Genomic DNA, 13,914 nt, shown 5'->3' with positions numbered 1-13,914 from the left:
GGTGGATACCATTGACTCCATCAGCTAAATCCAACTGGTCAGTTTGAAGGATAAGGATATACACTCAAAAGCAATTTCAAATTAGCTGTGTACTCAATGTAATATGACTAGTGTTTAGGAGATTAAGTCACAACTTTTCCCTACTCGCCAACTAGTTGTCATGCCTAATTCTAGTAAAATTGACAAGTGATAATTCTATGACATGTAATGCCTTTTCTTTTGTTGGGAATCAATCAAGAAATGTTTTTTTATATGCAATGTATGATTTATGTTCAATCAATGGGTGATTATGAACGCATTCTGCTACTTTAGCCACCTAGTTTGAAGCCTTAGTCTAGTAAGATTCGGTTTGTTCAAAATAGCTGTATGATAACATTAAAGTCTACTGAAATTGAAGTTCGGGCTTGTGGACTCCTTTTGGCATAGACTATGATTGGGTATGAAAAGAGATAAGAAGCATTTGTTTCCTCAACATTCTTATATTTTTCACAATACTGACCATGGAGACATTTCATAAGCATCTGAATTTGAAGTCATCGGTTTGCATGGTTTGTCCACCAAGTTTCATAGCTTTTGCTAGCTGAGCAATATTAGTCATCTTGTCCACCTTATAACCTTCATGATATTTGTGAAGACAAGTCATGATCTAACTTCTGTTAACATGTTTTTGTTCTTTATTAGACTGACATATACCTATGGTAGTCTCTGAAATGAACATATCTTTCAGAAGACAGTTGATAAATTATCTGGACTCTCTTCCTTCAGACACTTCAGCAGTTTCAGTAATCTAGACTTGATGACTATTTAAGACTTGCAAGGGCTGTTTTGGGTATATTTCTTTCAGGGTCTGTATGACATACTATTTCTGCATCCACTGTGGTTTAAACCATTGACCACAGAACACAGAAAAGAGACCATTGTTATTGTAAACATGGTAAAGATAAGATTCTTATTGTTCAGTTGCACTACAGTATCATTTTTTGGAATTATAAAGTAGGAATTATGAAGTAGCAATTAGTCAGAGCGTAAATAAAATTGATTCCAACTTCAAGGCCAAAGCAAGAATTGACTTTGTTTTGGGAGGTACATTTTCTGTTAGTGTTACATCATTATTGACCTGTCTGCACATAATCTAAGCTAATAAAACATCCATTATATAATGAACAGTACTAACAAATTAAGATCAGTGATTACAGATTTCAAATATGACAGACCATGACAACTTGGTAGTTTACCTCATTTTGCATAAGGGAAATATATCTCTGTTCTTGCATGAAGCCTGAGCCACCAGGTCAATGGGCATGGTAACTCTTTCTTTTCCAGTGCAAGTAAAAATGTTTTTCATTTATCATGATTGCACTACTAATTGTGGTTCTGCATGTAATTTTCTTCATTGTCCTTTTGTTTAATGCCGCGCTTAGCAATATTCTAGCTATATGACAGCGGTCTGTAAATAATCTAGTCCGGACCAGACAATGTAAAGAAGACCAAAGAACACAATACATAATATACATATTAGTTAATACTAAGCCTATGATTATGAACTTGTTCAGTTGTTTGATTTCATTGTTTACATTTCCAACTTTCTTGTTAAAAATGTTCTGCAGAAAAAGGGGCAGTCAGGTAGCCTAGTGGTTAAATCGTTAGCTCGTCACGCTGAAGACCCGGGTTCGATTCCAGACATGGATACAATGTGTGAAGCCCATTTCTGGTGTCCCCTGCCGTGCTATTACTGGAATATTGCTAAAAGCGGCGTTAAACCATACTCACTCACTCACTCTTCAGAAATATCTTGTACCCAACTTGAAATTGTATAATCATCATGAATAAGAGCCTGAAATATCAGCCAAATTTCTGAAGTCTTTGTAAAGAAATCGATCCATGGTACATCATGTACATAATAAGTTTGTTTTGTTCACAATGATCATGATGATAAATCGTTTAATTGGACATTGGGCTCTATTAATCCAACTGATGAGTAGCATAAGAGACATTTTCAACTTTTTACTTTCATAAAAATTCTCAACACTAACAGCCTGACATAATGATGTTCATTGATCATCCGTAGATTGCTTCTGATCATGCTGATGCTTCTAAGTCTGAATAATGTCTGCTTTGTATATATTTATATTAGCATTATAAGTATACATCGTCAGATCAAATTGATGGATTGCTGTGTGTCAGGCCAGTGACATGCTGAAAGTTCAGATCCAGTTGCCATGGTTTCTTAGGCATTTGATTGATTATGTAATCTGTACTGTGCTTGGTTGGGTGTCTGCTGTTATGTTTATCTGTTCAATGAGCAGCTTAGAATGTCACACACCAGAGTCTTGAAGTGACATATTTTGAGTCAACATTTGTAAATCGTAAGTGATACGTCTAAGAATAACCAGACTTTGTCAGATAAATTTCAAATAGTATCAAAAAGGAAACTAATAAAATAATAAGCATGTAAATGAAATGCCTATTTATGACGGGTCACATGTCACCAGCTGGTTGCTTGTTTGCAAATGCAATTTGCACCACAACATTGAACATTCTTATTTATGATTAGATATCTTATTTACACTGTCAGCAGGGATAGAAATGAATGTATGAAGTACAAGCCCTAATTGTAATAACTTAGAGGAACATCCCCAAAATGTTCAAAATTCTACCAGCCCTTAGGACTATCTTTAACATTAGCGAAACTGGCTTGGGCTAGTGCTGATTTCTATACCCATATAGTCAGTGCATGATGTCAAACTGACTACTATTATTATAACATGTCATGATTTGAAAGGAGCATACCTAAATGTTTACATTATTACAAAGACTGATAGGTATTTCATGGATTCTAAAAACTGATTATTTGAAATGGTTGATTATTGATAGTTATTCGATCATGATGAAGAGAATTTATGGATGTCAACTTCTTTATTATGAGGAACACAATGTTTTAGAGTATAAACTTTTTCATCCATCATTCACCTGATGATGGATTAAGCATATACTCCGAAACGTTGTGTTCATTCAATCATGATGTTGGTGGTTTGAAATCAGTTTATGTTTGTACATGTTGATAATCAGAGCTCCAGATAAGCTTTTGGTGTTGTTGGTATTTTACCATGCATTTTTAAATCATTGGGTATCAGTAATTCTATCTGGGTATTCAAATTTCTGTTACCCACTAGTTTTTACACATGTGGGTATTTAAGTTAAATATTTAAAAACACTATTCATCTAGTCTCTGCAAACTGGTGTCGTGTGGGTTCGAGAGCTTTGTAGGACTCAAAAATACCACGATACTTCCACAAGAAAGTGTGATGGCAAATGATCATGATCTGACTGTCATCGTGGAGTTTGGCAAGGTTGACGGAATGCCTGTTTATAATTTCAAAATAAGTTGCTGATTTGCTAATCGAATACGCAGGGTTACTTCACAATATTTTGATGATACGCACAAGTTTTATATTTGTAGCGTATCTGTAATGTTCGTTGCGCAGCTGATACGCTTGGATTTTATTTTACTGCGTAATTCTGCATTTCTGATGCGTATTTCACGCAGATGCGCAGCTTATCTGGAGCTCTGATAATAATTACCTTGTCAACATTAAAGATGCGTCAGGGAAGTTATAAGGTGAAATATTCTGATTATGATCATGATGCAATAATGATAACGAACAATAACATATTGAACTTTATTACTCTACTCAAGTTACTGGTGATGCCAGTTCCATGTAAAACACAAAGTATCATTTCCTAATCTTTGTTTGTTTATGTCAGAGTGTATTTTCCTTTGAGATAGGGCACAGCTGATATGTGTTTATCCAGGCTATTTGCTATTGAGGGACAGGACCACCTAGACAAGCATGTGTGCCAGAAGTCACTCATCTGTTGTCTCTGTCTGTCAACTGTCAACCTTCACCCTCCTCATTCACTGTCACAACCCCTCCCCTGGGTCAGACTGGAGGGGGTCAGGTCATTAGGTCAACCTTTGACATCAGGTCAACAGCTACGATATCCACCCTTGGATCATCTGGCCCACAGGCCATAAGGCTGGAGATGTTGCACTTTGCCTTTGGTTAAAGACAATCACACAGTCTAGACTTCATTATGCTTTCTTAGATTCATATGAGCCAAATAAGTTGGGTTTCTGAGCCAATTTAGTTGGGTTTCTTATGATAACCATTGATGCATGCTGAACAGGTATCTCAGGAGCCTTTCTTTACTTTTAAGTAGAGAACATTATTTGTTCAGCATTGTGGTTCCTTTAACACATGTCTGTTATTATTTGATACATGAGCAGCGTTAGAAATTGGCGCTAGTCCTATAGTCCTTGCCAAACTGCCCAATGGTAAAGGTATCATAAGGACTAGTAGAAATTTGCCTTTTTCAAGTGTTTTACTATACATGCTATATGTTATCATTATAAGCAAGTACTAGTGAATGAAAACGCTTAGTTTCTAACGCTGATGAGTGTTTAACATATCAAACTGCCTTTGAAATTCATGCTTGCCTGAGACTACTAACTTGTGCTGAGGTCAAGAGAAAACCTGTTGGTAGTTCTCATTGACAAGTAACATTTGGGGGGGGGGTGGGGGGCTTCTTGTTTTTAACCAGTTCTCCATGTTCTAATTTTGCTGTAAATTGGAACTGAATAAAACTGACATAACATGTAAACATAGCAAACATGTCTCACTCCTGCAGGACTAGTGACAATACTAACTCTGAAGATATTACACTTGTCCTGGACTAGTCTTCAAATAATGTTTAAAAAACAAATATTTGAGGCTGTTAAATGAAACAACTGAAAGGCCTATTTGTAAATATATATATATCCAACCTATTGTATTCGATGTAATAAGCGCCCCGCTCTAATAAGCGCCCACGGCTATATATTTGCTAATATATTGGCAAGTGAACAATCCCAATTAGCCCCCCTTCCGATTTATCAATGTACACAAGACACACTCGTGTGTTATATGCACCCTTAATTATGGGCAATTAAATTCTGGAAAAATGTATCTGTCGTAAATAAACAGTTCAGACTGTCAGCATAAACCACGAAATTTATCTTTCAACTCCACCAAGGTAATATTCTGATAAGAGCCCCCTATTTCTAATTTTGAGAGCGCCCTGGGCGCTTATTACGTCGAATACGGTATTCTTATTTTGCTTTGAAAAGTCTTTGTTCATGCAAGTACACGAAGATTGTGTTAGGGAGTGTTATTTGTGTTATCTCTGATATCAGTCTGGTGATATCTATAATCAGCATAGAAATGATTACTGATTTCAAATGGTTTTTTTCATCTATGCCAACTGCTGTAACTTATCAACAATTTTAGCGGAATGAGACATGGATCTTACTGACCCTTCAAATAACAAGTCTGTTGTTTTTCTTTCCCTATGCAAAGTAGAGAGAAAACACAACTTATTATTTTCTTCAATACTTTAATATGGTTATCAAAATTGTATTTAATAACGTGACATGTATACATGATTACAGATTTAAGTTATCTGACATTGTTTGATAGTTAGTCAATCAAGTTATCGGATAATTGAATATGAACAAAAATAAGTCGTTTATGTACAGGTTTGTTTAACAATTGTTAAAATAATTGTTAAAAACTAACGAAAGTGTGGGTCCAGGAGACCCCCAATAATAATAATAAATGATAATTTACTTAACATGCCTGAGAGCCGGGAGCATATTCTTTCTCTGCATCAAATCTCAACATTTGTGTGACACACCACACCACACCACACCACACCACACCACACCACACCACACCACACCACACCCACAACCACAACCACAACCACGCACACACACTTGCATGCTTGCCGTGAAAGGCGACTATGCTTGTCGTAAGAGGTGACTAACAGGATCGCTGACTTGGTTGATGTATGTCATCGATCCCAATTGGATGGGACCCGTGAAGATTCCGGGGTAGAATAGGTCTTCAGCAACCCATACATGCCGTAAAAGGCGACTAACGCGATCGGGTGGTCAGGCTCGCTGACTTGGTTGATGCATGTCATCGATCCCAATTGCGTGGATCGATGCTCATGCTGTTAATCACTGGATTGTCTTGTCCAGACTCGATTATTTACAGACCGCCGTCATATAGCTTGAATATTGCTGAGTGCGGCGTTAAACAACAAACCAACCAACCAACCAACCAATTGGATGGATCGATGCTCGTGATGTCAATCACTGGATTGTCTTGTCCAGACTAAAAAATTCACAGACCACTGTCATATAGTCAGAATATTGCTGAGAGCGGCATTAAACAACAACAAAGCAATCAAACTAATAATGTATATTACATATTTTCTTCAAATGAACATAGCTACCATGGCTACAGGCAAGAGAATGCAACATTAATTTTTTATTTGTTATCTGTAATAACACTCATACCTATTATCATGATTGACATGGTAAGTCTGAAACATTTGTAAGTTAATATTTCATGAACGGGAAATATATGCCGTTCTGATGAATAATTTAGAAATATTTGTAAGTACACATGTTCTTGTGTCTAGACTATGTAAACTGCTGACAAAGCACATCCAGTTACTGGAGAGAGTGGGTTACAGCTGCTGACTTAAAAAACTGACATTGCATGGCAACGGTAATGTTTCTAATATGATTTTATATATTTATGGTACAGTAATATTAGAGCTATATGACGTCAATCTGTAAATAATCTTATCTGGATTGGACTAGACAATCCAGTGATTGATATCATGCACATCGACGTACGCAGTTTGGATATGATGACATGTTTCAACCATGTCAGCGAGCCTGACCACCTGATCTCGTTAGTCGCATGGCTCGCTGAAGGTTTTAAATATGAGACAGCTCTGAAGGAAATGTATGAATGCATACTTTTGTTGGTGCAGACCTTCTCTCATCGTGATTATTCAGGGCACCTTGTAGCTACATGGTAATGCACCAGTGCATCCTATTACTGAAAAATGCAACTAATATTCATCAGGGCTGTTACGATTCACTCACGTATTCGATGAATCGAACCGTATTGAAATCGTTATTCGTGGCCACTAGATTCAAATATTTATGAATATGCAGTCATGTGCATTTACATACCCTGTACCTAAAAATACCTATAAAAACATATTATATGCATAGATGTCTTCAAAAGACAACACTCTCATAATATTTAATTTGACAGTATTGTGGTCACAGGTAATTGTCACATTTGTGCAGATACTATTTCCTGGATAAGTGCAGTATATAAATGTATAATATATTAATGATTAACCAACCATATCATAAATATTATGTTATTGTTTCACTGATTACAACAAATAATACATCAACTGCTGACTTGTTATTGTATTCATGAATTGCTATTCGTATTCATTACCCTATATTCGTGATACGAATCGTATTCGTCTCATAGTGTGTTCGTTGTAGCCCTAATATTCATGTCTACATGCACCAAGTGCATGTTAAAATTGTTTTGATTTTTATCTGTCTAATCTGTACTTGTCCACACATCAATCTTTGAACACACTCAGTATCTCTAAGCTCTCTTGACCACATTCCATCACCAATCCCTGTGTTATGTGTAATTCATGACACCTGACACTGGCACAGTCATCAGGGATCTGAGATTTAGACTAGTTTATGCATCTGTGTTTCTACTTTTATAAATTTATGGGACCAGGGTGCAAGCTGGTTTTGTCTGTTGCAACTAGGTTTTCATGTCAACATGCACCTGGTGCAAGTTCTATAAAGTTCTCTAAATTGAGCCCAGTTATTTACATGCAGGGGTTGGATGATACACCAACTCGGAGATCCGATACGTATCACGATACCTTACTCATGATGATCCGATATGTGCCACGATATATGCATGTGCGAAAGCCATCTTTTTCATAGACAGGATGGCCAAATGCCTGGCACACAGACGATTTGCAGTTGATAGTTTCAAGTATGGCACAACAAATGAAAATATTTATGTTTTCACTATTAACTTGCACTACTGATAAATGTTTAGTGGAACAGTTATTCAAGGAAACATTTCAAGGTCAGAAACAATATTTTTTACTTAGTGTGCAACTGTAATCGAAACTTGTATCGAGAAGTAAAAAATTGCAATCAACCGATGCATCGGTGTGTTGTCCCACCACTATTTACATGGGATAGTGTTGATTTTTTTCATTTTTTCAAAACAGATTTTTTTACCAATCAATTTGATGTTAATTTAGGAGATAAAAATACTGTGTTTTCAAAGAAGAGCCATGTAACCTGCAATTGTAACCACGCTTAAACTTGTTCCTGTGGATATCACACCAAAGATGCTTCTATTGACTTTAGTGATACTAGGATTGTAAATTAATATACTGTATCACCATATCATTACACCACTAGGTGGTAGAAATTGGCACTAGTTGTGTAGTCCTTGCCAAACTGCCCAATAGTTAAGGTATCACCAGGACAAGTAGAAATTTGCCATTTTTAAGGGTTTTGCTGTATGTTATCATTATAAGGACTAGTGGACAAAAATTGTTAGTTTCTACCACTGCACTACTATAAATATAAGCTTCCGCTGTGTTGCGGATGTAGAATTTGGGAGTTTATTGTGATTTAATAAACCCTGATTGGCAGGTCAGAATTGAGTAATTTACAAATTGTTTGTTCCCTGGTTTGGTTTAACGTATTTACTTTCACAAAAGTGTGAAAATGGATTGGTAAACAAGCGAAGCGCTTATGTTAATACGGCTCCATTACACATAGGACATATTACAATAAATACATCAATGAAGGTTAGATGTAACAAATAAATTGTACATTGTGTAAGGGTCTCTGCCCCCGTTAGGATTTCTGGTAACATGTTCCAAAGTTGTGTTGTAGCTGGTATATATGAATCTGCATAGTTTTATCCCTTAAGTCATAATTTGTGTTTTCCGAAACTGTATTAGGAATAAGCCTACAAAGATATTGCGGGGATAATTGGTTATTCATTTTGTAAAACATGTTTTTAACATTAACCAGTTTTAAATTGTGTCTTCTGTCTTTTAATGACCTACAATTTGTTTCATTGTAAATCTTCTGATGACTCGTACCCCGGACAGCGACACATATGGTTCTAAGAGCATCTAAGAGTAATTTTCCCAATGAGTTAGCTTGTTCATTAGTACGGTTGTCCCAAATAGGACAACAATAATCAAAAATTGGTAAAATAAATGATTTGTACATAGTTTCTAAGTTATTTCAGGATAGACGATATTTATAACTCCTTAAAACAGTTAACCAGAGGACAACATTTCCTTCCAATATCATCAATGTGCATTTTCCATGTACAATTACTTTGTAAAGTCATACCAAGGTGCTTATGACTTTGTACATCTTTGATTTCTGTACCATTCATATATAAGTCAGGTTTGCGACTAGGGTTTACTTTACGGATTAATTTCTTGTGCTCATTTAGTCAGTCAAATTTTGGATTCCCTTTGTTTTCCTCTCTTCTTAATCTAATTTTAAATAAGATATAGGTATGGTACTAATACTTGTGTAGGAATGTGTTCCTGATTCAGAATTTGTTAGCAATCCTTTTGATAAAACTTGTTATACACTGAAATATTTGTGATGCAAACGGTTATTTTAATTATTCATTAGTTCAAATTCATTGCACTTTGCTATCAAGCATAGATCACTGATCTCAGATGACCCCAATAAATTGTCCATGTCAACAGGTCATGCTGTCAGTCATAAATAACAATTATGAGTACAGCCGAGCTTTGACAGTTGACCAGTAGTGACCAGGACTAGTGGTCAGTTTAGTAGTATTGACCACCTGCCAGGGGTGTCAACAGTCTCTGGGGATTACACACAATCTCTCGCTCTGCTCTGATGAGATTTCAATAGATAATTCTTTTGACATGTGTTGAATGGCCTCCAGATGGTGAAAGGGCTATCAGGGTCACACTCTCATTGGCTGAAACAGGAAGCTGCTTACAGCTGATTGGCTGGTCTCATTATGACACCTGCCAGTCAATAGCCTCAAGTGAAGTTGATGGGGTGTTTAGAGGTAATCACATAGCCAGAGCTTGGACTAGCCCATCCACACCCTTACTGTTCAAACAATTTTGATTGAGACTTTGTGTCTGAAGTGTCACCTCATTAAGTGCAAAATGTCTGGACAACACATTGAAACCAAGAGCCTGATTGCATCTGAATGAATGCAGCACTACCTGTAAATGCCACTTGAATTACATAAAAACATGTGTTCAGGTAATCCTATCACTCTCCTTAGCCTCATCTGTCATCTCCTTATGTGGAAGTTTTGACACTTTATTGTGGATGAATAAAACATACTGAATCTGTCCATGCACACCACAATTGTCAAAGGCCGACAGGCTACAGGTGGATACTGGAGTTGCATGGCCATACTATTCATTAGTTCATGTATATGTAATGGCACTTCAAGTTATGATGTCTGAATGTAGAAAAACAAGACGAAGACTTCACACATCATCACAACATTGTGAACGTCGTAAGATTTACACAGGTATTTTCAATCTGCGTTATTTACCTTACCATAATCATTAATCATGTTAATCAACATGATCAGTGATATACATTGAATTGTTTGATAAGCAATACTTCTGGTTGATGGATGACAAATTATAGTTAATTTATGGATAACAACTTCTTTATCTATCATGCTTACCGGAAAAGCGAGTTTTTGGTATAAGGATCTATATCGAAATGTCGCCTTTACCATGTTTACAATAAATAAAGTAGTTGTTGTCAATAAATTATCTATACTTTATGATATAAACATTAGATGTTTGTGTACCACGCATATGAACATTTCAAGTTTTTCTGAGAAATATCTTAATCATCATGTTCATGTTCACACCACTGCTGAGTCTGTGAAACAGTCTCTTACAACACACATTGTGCTGTTGTACAGTAGCTGTTACAGAATATGAACATGGGCTGCGGTTAAGGTCAAATACTCAAGCATGCTATTTTGAATATATTAACAGTCTATCTATCTGTATCTATATTATCAAGAACTGCCTGTATGTGATGCGCAGAAATCAAATATCAGATGCTTTAGAAAAATAAAACATAGATAATGGAACCATGTTTCAAATTATTGTTGAAGATATGATTACGTTGCTGACTTCTAGTATTGCACACCAGCCATGTCTGACACATTCAACAACTGTTTCTACTTTGTAATGGTAATTTGAACACATTTATAAGTGCTAAATGCTTCTTGGAATTGTTATGAATCGCTGCATGTACTAGTGCGGTGTATATTCTTGACTGCTCAGTTATATATTTTCTTTGTAGGGCTGGAGTACAGTTTTTTAACAATCCTGGATAAAATATTCATGCGCATAATGTGTGAAAGAATAACTTTAATACATTATCCACAAGTAGTTAGTTCCTGTTGGTATTAGATTACATATTGATGATTGCGGTCAAGCTGACACACATGAATAGTTACCATCATGGCGTGTTCACCTTTAATCATTGACAAGCTGCAGTGGGGTCAAAGGGCACATCCAAGCGTGGACTGAATGAATAGTTTTACAGTAAAGTTCACTTTTATTTCTAACTGTTTTTTTCTGAATGTCTGAAAGACGTAATCAAAGAAGTTGTCTAATCAACCGGGAAATTATTTGTAATGTCGCTAAGCATGCTAAGAATCATGCAAAAGTGTAAATAATCTGTGTTTTGGTCATTGTTGGTAAATTTTTTCGAAAGGCATTGAGAAGTTGGTGTACTAAGTATGGATGAGATATCACTTGCTTGATAATGGTGTTAGAACCACCGAAACATCGTTCCTAATTGTACTGACCAAGTTATTCAACTATATATCTGATCATTACTAAGATCTGTTTCATCTAAGTTATGATATTTTTGCATGGGCGCAGTGGGGTAGCGTAGTGGTTAATACGCGTGCTTATCATGCTAAATACCTAGGTTTTATGCCCACAATGACCTGGGTATAATGGCGTCCTCTGTCATGTCATAGTCTTAAGTACTGTGCAGAATCACCAACACACTTGTCCTCTGTTGCAGGCTTTGGGAGGAAGGACGTTGTAGAGCACCTACTGGACTGTGGTGCTAATGTTCACGCCAAGGACGATGGGGGACTCATCCCGTTGCACAACGCCTGCTCTTTCGGCCATGCGGAAGTGGTGCAGCTGCTGCTGAGACAGGGGGCGGACCCCAACGCCCGAGACAACTGGAACTACACTCCACTCCATGAAGCAGCCATTAAGGGAAAGCTGGATGTCTGTATTGGTGAGACAGGATTGATATTTCTGTTGTGTCATGCTGACAAAATTTCGATTTCGAAGTATTCTCTCACAGAATGGATGCTGATTACATATGATCAGTGGTTATTTAAACTTTACTCTTTTTTCGTAACTTTACTCTTTACATTTTGAAATAGGAAATAGTTTTATTTCATTCTAGGTATGGGGTGGTGGAGTAGACCATTTGTTGTGTTCCCCGTTGCAATCACAGTGGAATGGTGCTAAATATTTCTACATCTCTTGCTAATTCTAAAATGTCTAATAGATCCTGGGAATGAATATTTGTGATTTGTGATTAAAGTTTGTAACCATGGTGACATGTTGATTCTTTTCTCCCAGTTCTACTACAGCATGGGGCTGACCCAAATATCAGAAACACTGATGGGAAAACAGCTCTCGACCTCTCTGACCCAACAGCAAAGGCCGTTCTTACAGGTATTTGTATAGTTGTATAGTTGTACATTTCTAACGATTTAATCATCAAATCAGATGTGGTTTTTTTAAGAAAATGATTACTTGATTTCATGTTTGGGTAAACATGCAGAAATCAACATTTCCTAGAAATTTAAAAATTTTAAAATTTAATTATATTTAATGTATTTGTATAATTTTACATAAGACATTATTCGTCCTGGTAACATGTTATCCTGGTAAAAAGACCACAGCTGTAAATTCTCAGTATTGTGAAATCCTGTTAGTAGCACAATCGTGTGAATGAACAATTTGCAGGATTAACAAATACTTGGTGTAATGCTTGAAACTAATGTCTTATTCTTTAACATACCTACAAAGATGTAACTCCTCCCCTTTTGATAAGGATGTTATTCTTTCCATGATACACAACTGATTCTCACAATATATCAGGCAGCATTAGAAAATGGCACTAGTCCTGTAGTCCTTGCCAAACTGCCCAATGGTAAAGGACTAGTAGACATTTGCCCTTTTTAAGGGTTTTGCCTTATGTTATCATCATAAGAACAAGTGACTGAAAACTGTTAGTTTCTAACCCTGTCAAGTGTATATTTAAATAGGATGACACATCTGATTATCCCTGTCAAAAGTTGAGTATAATACGTGAAGAGTCATGCCTAGAGTAACAGGGCTTCACTGCATCCAACATAGTGTGAGCAGTGAAGCACTAGGTGTTGATGGAAAGCCTTCAGCCAACCACTGATCATTGTCTATTTCTCCAGGGGAGTACAAGAAAGACGAGCTCCTGGAGGCAGCACGGAGCGGTAACGAGGAGAAGCTCATGTCACTATTAACCCCTCTCAATGTCAACTGTCACGCCAGTGATGGCAGGAAGGTAGGTCACTGGGGATACAATCAAAGTGGTTGTGTAGTTCAGGGAGTCTACAGTTTCACGTTAGTCAAATTAAAGTGAAACAGTCATTCCGCAAAGTAATCAGATACAGCTTTTGTCAGTGCAATCAACACTTAGGAACAAGAGGGGGCACGGGTGGCCCACTCATCTAAGGCGCTGCGATTCGCGAGTTGCGTCCCTTGGGCATGCCAGAAACCTATGATTGTGGGTTCGAATCCCGGTTCGCCCCGATTATGTTTCTAGGTTTGTCAGCACCATACCCAAACTTGTGGGTTTCACCGAATAGGTAATCATCT

The 13,914-nt window shown here is 36.9% G+C and overlaps 1 protein-coding gene across 2 annotated transcripts in view; it reads left to right on the top strand.

Moving 5' to 3' along the window:
* LOC139452141 (poly [ADP-ribose] polymerase tankyrase-1-like) overlaps nucleotides 1-13,914 on the top strand; it is a 48,727-nt gene that overhangs the window by 717 nt on the left and 34,096 nt on the right. For both annotated transcript variants that reach the window (XM_071233479.1, XM_071233478.1), the window contains exons 2-4: nucleotides 12,056-12,280; nucleotides 12,634-12,729; nucleotides 13,488-13,600. In XM_071233479.1, coding sequence (XP_071089580.1) covers nucleotides 12,056-12,280; nucleotides 12,634-12,729; nucleotides 13,488-13,600 — 434 coding nt within the window. The remainder of the gene's footprint in view (nucleotides 1-12,055; nucleotides 12,281-12,633; nucleotides 12,730-13,487; nucleotides 13,601-13,914) is intronic.

The sequence above is a fragment of the Haliotis cracherodii genome, unplaced genomic scaffold, assembly GCF_022045235.1.
Source record: "Haliotis cracherodii isolate W230 unplaced genomic scaffold, xgHalCrac1.p SCAF_9, whole genome shotgun sequence".
Lineage (NCBI taxonomy): Eukaryota > Metazoa > Mollusca > Gastropoda > Lepetellida > Haliotidae > Haliotis > Haliotis cracherodii.
This window is presented reverse-complemented; position numbering and strand designations above follow the sequence as displayed.